This window comes from Colletotrichum spaethianum, assembly GCF_022836535.1.
Source record: "Colletotrichum spaethianum MAFF 239500 DNA, contig69, whole genome shotgun sequence".
NCBI classification, from domain to species: domain Eukaryota; kingdom Fungi; phylum Ascomycota; class Sordariomycetes; order Glomerellales; family Glomerellaceae; genus Colletotrichum; species Colletotrichum spaethianum.
The window spans coordinates 57,879-66,764 of NW_026054839.1; the positions used below are offsets into that span (position 1 = coordinate 57,879).

At 55.3% G+C, this 8,886-nt stretch overlaps 3 protein-coding genes across 3 annotated transcripts; all 3 read right to left on the reverse strand.

Annotated features, from left to right (window-relative positions):
* Positions 1-634: 634 nt before the first annotated feature.
* ColSpa_12660 (uncharacterized protein) lies at positions 635-1,785 on the reverse strand (the record flags this gene model as incomplete). Its single annotated transcript, XM_049278872.1, has 2 exons — positions 635-1,535; positions 1,712-1,785. The coding sequence occupies 2 exons, from the start codon at positions 1,783-1,785 to the stop codon at positions 635-637; spliced, it is 975 nt and encodes a 324-aa protein (XP_049134829.1).
* A 22-nt stretch (positions 1,786-1,807) lies between these two features.
* Positions 1,808-3,975, reverse strand: ColSpa_12661 (phospholipase A I; the record flags this gene model as incomplete). Its single annotated transcript, XM_049278873.1, has 3 exons — positions 1,808-2,244; positions 2,307-2,879; positions 2,931-3,975. 3 exons carry the CDS (start codon positions 3,973-3,975, stop codon positions 1,808-1,810), a joined length of 2,055 nt encoding a protein of 684 aa, XP_049134830.1.
* Positions 3,976-7,489: 3,514 nt separating this feature from the next.
* Positions 7,490-8,266, reverse strand: ColSpa_12662 (uncharacterized protein; the record flags this gene model as incomplete). Its single annotated transcript, XM_049278874.1, has 1 exon — positions 7,490-8,266. The coding sequence occupies one exon, from the start codon at positions 8,264-8,266 to the stop codon at positions 7,490-7,492; it is 777 nt and encodes a 258-aa protein (XP_049134831.1).
* Between the last annotated feature and the right edge of the window lie 620 nt (positions 8,267-8,886).

The window sequence follows — 8,886 nt, forward strand, 5'->3', positions numbered from 1 at the left end:
CGCGTGTGGGATAACAAGGTCGAGAAGGCTCAGCTTTCGACCGGACTTTGCCGTGTCGCTCGGGCCAATTTTGCCTCGCTGACGCGGAGCTGGACGGTCAGGTAGCATCTTCTCAACGTGGCGGAGTCCTACGCAACTGTGATTCTCCATTACTGGAATTTTGCTGTCGATACGGACACCGTCACACCTAAGGATTTTTGCTTGAAGTACGGGCTTGAGCCAGCCTGTACAGGTAGTGTATGGCGTTTATTCAATGACCAAGTATCCGCCCTGACGGATTCTGTATCACATACGTATTTTCTATCACACCTTCGTCTCAGGTTCACGTTCGTCATATACCGTCTCGTCCAACAGCGTAGTCAGTCAGCGACCTAACTCCGTAGTGTTCAAGACCAGCCCAAAAAACCGAAAACCGAAAACCAAAAACCAAAAACCAAAATAAAAATAAAAATAATTTACCGCCATGAGCAATGAAGCGCACCCATGCTACAGCAGTGTTGCTCACAAAAGGTGCCTCAAAAAGACGACGGCCCAACAGTCCGGACACTGAGCAACCTTTGTTCTTCGTGACGCTACCGATACCAGAACAGAGACGGCATCGGATGTCTTCGTCTCTTCTGCTAACGGCAAACCGCTACCGCCTGCATTTTGGTCGTTTACGGCTTGTCTCATCATCGTCATCGTCTCGACATCGTTTGGTACGATGGTCAGACGTACCGAAGCACTGCTCGAGCTTTTGGCTCCGCACCAGCTGCTGAACGGTAAATGGTGAGCCGCTGATGTTGCGACCCTCGTCGGGAGTCTCCCACAGGCAGACGACCAGGGACTCCTGCAGACTGGCCACACGAAACCTCACTTCCAAAAAGAAATGGCCGTCTGGCCGGGTCATCGGGTACGACGCAAAGTCACATGCTACTTCATGGCCGCCGATACGGAAGTGAGCCTTGCTCCTGGCGAGTTGCGACACGAACTCTTTCAAGCTTTCAGAGCGGGCACCCAGCCGACAACGGATGTGTCCGCAGCACTCGTACCCTCCATCAGAAAACAGATATGGCCGCGAAGCACGCAGCTCAAAGATAAACAGCTCTGCCCTTGCGCAAAGTGCCAACCGCTTCAATGCCGGGAGGCCTTCGAAAGTACATTCATCATCACATTCGGGATCGTCAAAGCTGGACAGGCTATCCAACGGCGGTTCGGGGCCGTCGAATTCGACGTCAAAGCGGAAGAACTCACCCGATCGGCCAACCTTTTTGTGCGCCACGAGCCGCTGCCAGGCGTTCTTGTCACTGCGAAGGGTCCGAAAGGCCCGCGCCAGGCGGAAGGGGAAGTAGTCCCGCCATCCCCCGTTGGGCTCGCGCGCTAGCTGTTTTTCCTCCCGAGAGGAGCCTGTACCCGCCGAGGCCAGGAGGCTTGGGTCGGGGGTTTCGGGGAAAAGCGAAGCCACCTCTTGCAAAGCGATCGCGGAGGGGTTGTTGGCCACCAGGCCGCCGTCTTGGAACGTGCCGAGGCCGTCGATAGACCAAGGCGTGAAATAGCTGTACGACTCCGTTAGCAACAACTGATCGTGTAGCAATCAATCGACGGCGGCGCTGTAACGAGATAGCCGGTACTGACTACGGAGCGGCGGTTGCACATCGGATGCTGCAGGTCAGATCAGCCACGACACGAGCAAGATGCAGGCGTGATGTATGGACACCGAGTAAGCACGCACATCTCCCACAAAGATACCTGCCCGCCGCTGTCGCTTGTCGTCAACACCTTGTACTCTGTGAAGCCCATCAGCATCGGGTTGCGGTGTTGGATCGCGTCATCGGATCGCGTCAGCAGACCGTGTCAGCGGAATGGGAAGACTACCGTGATCTTCGCCCCGGTGGCCTACTCCGTTGTAGTTGGTGAAGATGCAGGCACTTGCGTCTTGCACAGTAGCGACCGTCATCCCGACCATGGCACCCATCGTGTCGGCGGCCGAGTAGTCGGCGATGCTTCTTTCCGAGCCGAACATGTCTCGCAATGCTTGCTCGATGTGTCGCGACGGATACCTGCTATCGAAAAGGAGCAAGGCTGCGGCACGAACAGCTGTGGCGACAAGAGGAATCTGCATCATCAGTCGTACGAAAGAACCTATGATGGGAATGGACGGGACGCCGCGGGGCGTGAATGCCTGGTTTGATAGGGACTCGAAGCGGGCAATGCACTCGTCCACCGTCCAGCCGTTGATGCAGAGAGCACCGGCGCTGATTGCGCCTGCCACGAGGTGTCAGCTACGAAGTAAATCACGCATGCAACGGCAACGTTCCACGACGAACCTGAGCTGGTCCCGAAGACGACGTCAAAGTTCTTCTGCACAGGGTGGCCCGGCAGGCCAATGTCGTCTTCGAGCTGCTTCAAAAACTTGAGCGGGTATTTTCCCCTCGTCCCGCCGCCGTCGATACACAGCACTCGGGGCGACGCGGTGTCCGGCTTCACTCGTATCTGCATGCCGACGTTATGTCCGCAAAGGAGACACTCGTCGACGTCGATCAGCCACGGATCGGCCGCACTCGCGACCCCAAAGATCTTGACGCAATCCATGCACTGGCCGTGGCCACACTCGGGGAAGAACTGCGGACGACGCCGTAGGCAATGAAAACACGTGCTGTCGGACCGAAGCCGTCTCCAGTCCTCCGCGAAGGCGGCGACGAGCTGTCGGTGGAGTGACGCCGCGGACTGGCCCATCGTCAGCTGCCGGAACATACGGGTCATCTGGGCCTCGATCATCTTGGAGAACTGAGACGGCAAGACGAAGTCGGTGGACCCTTCGTGCGCCAGAACGGCGGCGCCACACACGTTGTAGCACACGTCTTTGTAGAACATCTGGAAGACGTCTCGCGGATCAAAGACTGCGGGATGGTCAGTAACAGTCAGGGTTGGCCAAAGCCCGCGGGACGTACGGTGCATGCCCGGGGGGTAATGGTCCAGCAGGAAGCTGGAGGCGATGACAGGCACGGCGAATCGCTTCAGTGCGTCGACGGAGTCGCAATGTGTGAGAAACCGCGCGAGGTGTGCTTGTAGATCTGCCGCTACCGGGTTGTCCAGTCGAGAGAGGGCGAGAAAGTTGAGGGGCGGGGCGTCGGCATCACCGAGTTGCGCCGTGGCGTGGCGTAGGAGACCGGCGAGATGGGTGGCCGAGAAAAGGCAACTGGCGAGGACGCGCTCAACTCGTTTGGTCTCGGCCATATAGGAAAGCTCGTTGCTCAGTATGTCCCAACGCAGGGAATGGAGACGGCGTCGCAGAGACTTGGGAGACGTGTCGGCCAGGCTGATGACGCGGACGCCATGGAAACGTTCGGATGCATGGACGTTTGTCCTCTTGCGGACGGCCTGTAACAGCTGGTTGCGTGCGGAGCTCTCTTCGCCGCCGTTCGTGACGACGACCAGCCAGGGACGCACCGACGATGTAGACGGCGTTTCTAAGGTCAGCCACGACGCAAGCCGCTGTGCGACGACCTCTACACCGCCGACATCATCGGCAAAAAGGCAGACCACATCTGCAAACGGGAAAAGCGTGCGGTTGTAGACATGGTCACCCGATGCCACCGCTGTGGACGGGATGGTTGCGCTGTGCGCAGTCGATATTGACCTTGTTACGAGTTCATGACAGAGCGTAGATTTCCTCGGCCTCCCGAGCCGTTTATGGTGGGGGATGTCGGCGTCGGCAATCAGGGTGGGCCTCCCGCCGGACGCGCCGACCGGGGCCAGGGAAAGATGGATCTCACCGTGTCCCCGGGTTGTGTTGGGTGGGGTGATGTCTACTCCAAGTCTTTGCATAGCGACCCGCTTGGTCGCATTTCCTACCAACACGAGTGTACTTGGGTATTGGCTGTCCGGACGCGGCAGACTGTCCAGCAGTCTCTGGGCACGGTCTGAGCTTTCAATGACATAGGCCTGGTCTTTGGTCGACACGCGCAGCCAGCCGGTGTGTTTACAACGGGTCATTATGGCCATGGGGTTGCGGTCGCCTGTCTACTACAAAGGAGACGAGGCGACTGTCTTATAGTAGTATAAGGGCAATTCGGAAGCCAAAACGAGCTGTGGGTAGATGGATCCGAAGCCCGATGTTTTTGGGGAGATCCAAAACTGTCTTTGACCCCTTGGCCAGCACCATGAAGACACTTCTGGCCGGACAGTCTGGTCAAACCCAGAGCGGCTGACGGCTGTTCGCGGTTGCGCGGGTGCCTGCATTTAGGGTGTACGCCAGTCGGAACACCATGAGCAGCATCACTCTTGGCTGATGGTAGTCAAAGACAAAGTTGGGTCGGCCAGCCGATCACCGATCGTGTGTGACGCGGATGTGGAATGGTCCCCTTGCCAAACCTGACATGACATGGCGAATCTGATGCACTTTCAGAAGCGGTACAGCCATCGGTTTTTTATGTACTGTATTGTATATTGTTTTTTCCCTTTCTTTTTGGACAGATTCACTGTGTGCTTTTGATGACACAAGTCCGTACACAGTTCATGTTTCTCCTCACAAGCCTTTCGGCAGCGGCTCATCTATGCTGCAATACGATACTACATGACGCCAAGACGCAAGATATTTAACCATCCATCACGTTGCCCAATAAACAGACGTTTCCGAGTGAGGACTCGAACCCACACCGGCAGTCGCCAATGTAGGAGGAAACCTGGGAGTGCTGGCACGCAACTGCAACGTGCCGCTTATGTCTGTCCAGCCAAGCTGGTGTCGGCTACAGAAGCAGCTGCAGTATGGCCAGTTCACGTAGCGTCTGCTGTCCAGGTTCCAAGCCCATAGTGGATCGTGTGTATACTTCAAGTCGTCTTGCGTCGAAATGACCAGACTCGGCGTTGAATAAATGGAAGAGGGGTCGCCCTCGAGCTGGCTCTTCTCGGGAGACGTGGAATCATCGAGGCTCCAGGGGCTACTGTGGCCGTGGCGAACTTCGGACACGTTCTCCCGCGGAACGTCGCCCGATTCGGATGCACACGACGACGTGGGTGATGCCACGCTGTTTCTCTCTGCAGGAAGCACCTTGACTTTTTTCCTGCGATTCGCTCGAGGTTTGCGCGTTGGCTGGCGCGCCGTCAAGCCCGCCCCTACAAGACGCCAATACGAGCCTCTCCCGTCCAGTCGTTGAAAGGCCTGTTTCGCACGAGTCAGCGGGGTGCGACTCCAGAACGCTGGTCTGGCAGACGTTGACAAACCTTGTTTAGGCTGAGGTTCGAGCGGACGCTGTTTTGCCATCCTTTGTTTCCCCTGTTGGCTCTACTGGTGTTTTTTTCAAACCAATCGTAGAGTTCGCTAAGCTCCATCTGCTGCGTCTCCCTGCTGAGAAGCGCCGTTTGGATGAGCTTTGCATATGTCATCTTCCGTCCGCTTTCGTCCATCTTGGTGTCGGTACTCGGCGATGATTCGCCGGCTGCCTTGGCCGGCTGTGGGGAGACCGGCTCCCCGCTAAAGGCGTGCTGCGGCATGCAAGTCTGTGCCGGCATGCAGCATGGATTGACTTGCTGGTCGGCATCTACATCGTGATGATGAGATAGGAGACGTGGTTGTTGAGGAAATATGGGGGGATTGAGATCAGAAGAAGCGGGTGGTGCGCGGGTGGGATCCATTGGATCAAACTGGTTTGCTGCGCTGGCACATGAATGCACGGTACTGTACTGTATGGAAAACAAAGTGTTCGCTAATAACACGCAAAGTCGTGGAAGCCGCATCGATTCTTCGGGGGCGTCCTTCTCCGACCGACGCTCTTATTTTCGGGCTGTCACCGTACCCATTGCACTACATAGTACCTGGGAACACACAATATGGAGTGGTCGGCGACAAGGTGTTCGACGCCGGAATGAAGATCCAAAAGTGGCTACAGCGTACGACAGTACCCAGGTTGAAAACCAGCTGCTGTTGGCGACACCCTCCTCCCGCTGAGGCCATCGCCGGGGTATCGAGAGCAACAGCCGAAAGTGGCGCAACAGGAGCCTGGGCCGCTGGGTGCTGGGTGCTGGGTGCTGGGCATAGTACATAATACAGGGGGTATGTTCTGGCTCTTACGTAGCTAGGTGCAAAAACGTCTCTCACAATCAAGAATCTCGTGTCAAATAACAAGAACCGGAAACTGCTTACGTGAAGTGAAGCCTTAAAGGCCGAAACTGGATGTCTTCGTCTAGGGCGCAGCAGCAGCCGTTTGTGGCCTCATCTGGTTGTGGCACCCAGCATTGAGGAATCCTCAGCCAGGATTGTGCCCAAGCAGGCCTGCCTTCACCGAGCCGGACGGGCCCTTCCTACCTTCCCGGTCGACGATACTTTCACAACACCGCACGCGCTGGTAGGAACCCGAAAAGAGTGTTCTGGCTACTGTATGTAACGACCAGAAGCAACTCTTTGAGGCAGGTGACCATGCACGTAGTCACCAGGAAAAGCCGGGTGCACATTTGCGCACTAGGTAAAGAGGAGCATCGGAGAACGGCCAACCGCCTCAGGGAGCCATTGCCTTTTCTCGCCCCGCACTGCAGAGGAAATGTGGCTAAAAAAATCTATGTGATGGGATTTGTCGATCGCCACTCATTTCATCGCGTCGCATCCGATAAGTGCTCCTGATCTCAAGCGCCAACAAGATCAGCACCACGACGCCAAAAAAGCGCGAACCATCTCTGACAAGGTCTCTTTCTAGGCCTATTGACATATCTTCTCTGAGGTATTCACTTCCCGCTCTCTGGCCTGATTGCTCAACTTTTCATGCAACAGTCCCCCCATCTTTCGCCAAATTGATACCAAAATCCATTTGGCGCAGCAGGCTGCAGAACTAGGCTCAACGTAGAGCGAAGTCATGTTCTCGACGTTACTTAGCTGGTCATACTCCGCGAAACTCGTTCGCCGAGTGTATGTACACATGGCGTTAAGGCTCTCGATTGCGACGCAACATGGAGCACATTGTAGACCATGGAGAGGCCTCCCGGGAGAGTAGGCCATTGGCCATTTCTTCGCCATCGTAGACAGAAGACGGCTTTGCGAAGCCCTGCGTAAGAGACTGCAACTTCACTTGACGGGAATCGACGGCCGACGCCGCCGATGCTGCTTGCACCCAGTTTGCTGACCACACATTGACCGTCACATGCCATGTCAACCAAATGACACTGTAGTTGGTGAATAGTTACGTCACGTGTTGAAGCCTTTCAAGTGATGTGATCTCAGACAAGGAGGCCGGCATATCCAACCATTTTCGGGATATACCGCACAGGCTTAATGACATCCTCGCAAGGAAACCCCCTACATCCGTTATTCCTTGAAGGCTACGGTGTTCAGTTGCGCACCATGGCTCATCACGATGTCTTATGCAACCTTTTACTCTGTCACAGCTCTAGCGTCTCTGAGTCCCAAGTTTTCTATCTGCTTCATCCTCGTAGATGCTCTATCCTCGTCAATGACTGAGATCCACTCGCCGCTGGTTGACGTCAACGACAGCTACAGTACGAATGAATCCTCGTCTTCATCCTAGTGAGTCGTAGCCTGGCTTCCCGATTCCGCAAGAGAGCTTTTCCGAGTTGATTCCAGCCCTGCTTCTCGAGCATGGTCGGCAATGGATGCTAGAATATCAACCACTTCCAGCTTCTGCAGGAACATAGCGTCCTCCTCCTCCTTGTACAAATCACCGTCATGCATAGGCATCACCATACAAGAGACGACCAAGTCGTTACAGACGGCCGGGATGTCTTCAAACCCAAACTCATCAAGAGAGAGAGGCTCGTCAGGCGTGGCTGTGATCACACACCATTCTGCTGACTCGTTGGTCTGCGGCATTCGCGGTCGCACCCGTTCGAATGATAATGGTATGGCAGTGACACCATCCGGTAGGGGCGCCACGACCACGCCATGCGCGTGCATAACTGCGGTAATTATGAGATTACGATCTCTAGAAAGACGCTCGAGAAAATGCATGGGCCTCGTTCCATCAAGCCGCAAAAAGAATTCCACAAAAGGGATCTGACGGATGTCAATCCACTCTTCGTCTTCGTCGGAGAAGCAAGAGCTTGCGGAGGCTGGCTGGCTGTTCGTCGTCAACATGCCATACTCATGGAGGTGGAGCAGCGCAGGCACCAGTTCCTCAGACTCCGGATCAAGGGGGCGAAGGTGATAAGGTGTGTGAACGTCTTGGATACCGGCTGCGCTTAGTTCGATAAACTCGGTATTCAAGTCGACTAAGGCATCCCAGTCTTTAGCCTTCTTCCATTTATCGATCCAGGTGGAATCTTCGAGCGTTTGTAGGTCCATCGGTCTCGGTATCAGGTGTAGTATGCTAAATGGGTGGCTGAACAAGTTGGGTAGATCTAGAACCAGTTCAAGGCAACAATAAAAGATCGATGATCGGTTTGGGATGTTGAAGCTGGAGGGGGATAGGGATGTTTCGGTGTGGAGGTACAAGCAACCGCTCAGGTGAGTTTCTCGACGGTATGGGCAGGCTCTTATATACGGTTTCGGGCGCAAAGAACCTCAAAATTGCAGCAAGCCATATTCAGCTGAGCCGGGAGTCATTACTATTGTTGCAGTAAGGGCTGGGTAGCTCACAACGCAACGGGAACGAGAGGAGTCGAGCGGGTCCATTGTGGCTTTTGGTTTACCGCTGATCCATCAGCCATTCTGGCTCCAGTCGGCCGTCCGAATGCTGCATATCCATGGCTGGTCCCGTAGACGAGCAAGGGCACTTTTCTCTTCAACCGCACAACTGCCGGTATACTTTACTGTACATACTATCTCGACTCTGAAGAAATCACCGTCTTGCTATCTCTAGTCGAACATAGACTGCGGCGTCCCAAGGTCTGACCCCTTTCCCCATGCGAGTACGACTGTGGCTCTTTCTTTAGCCCCTTGCCCTGCGGTCTTGTGCAAGGCCG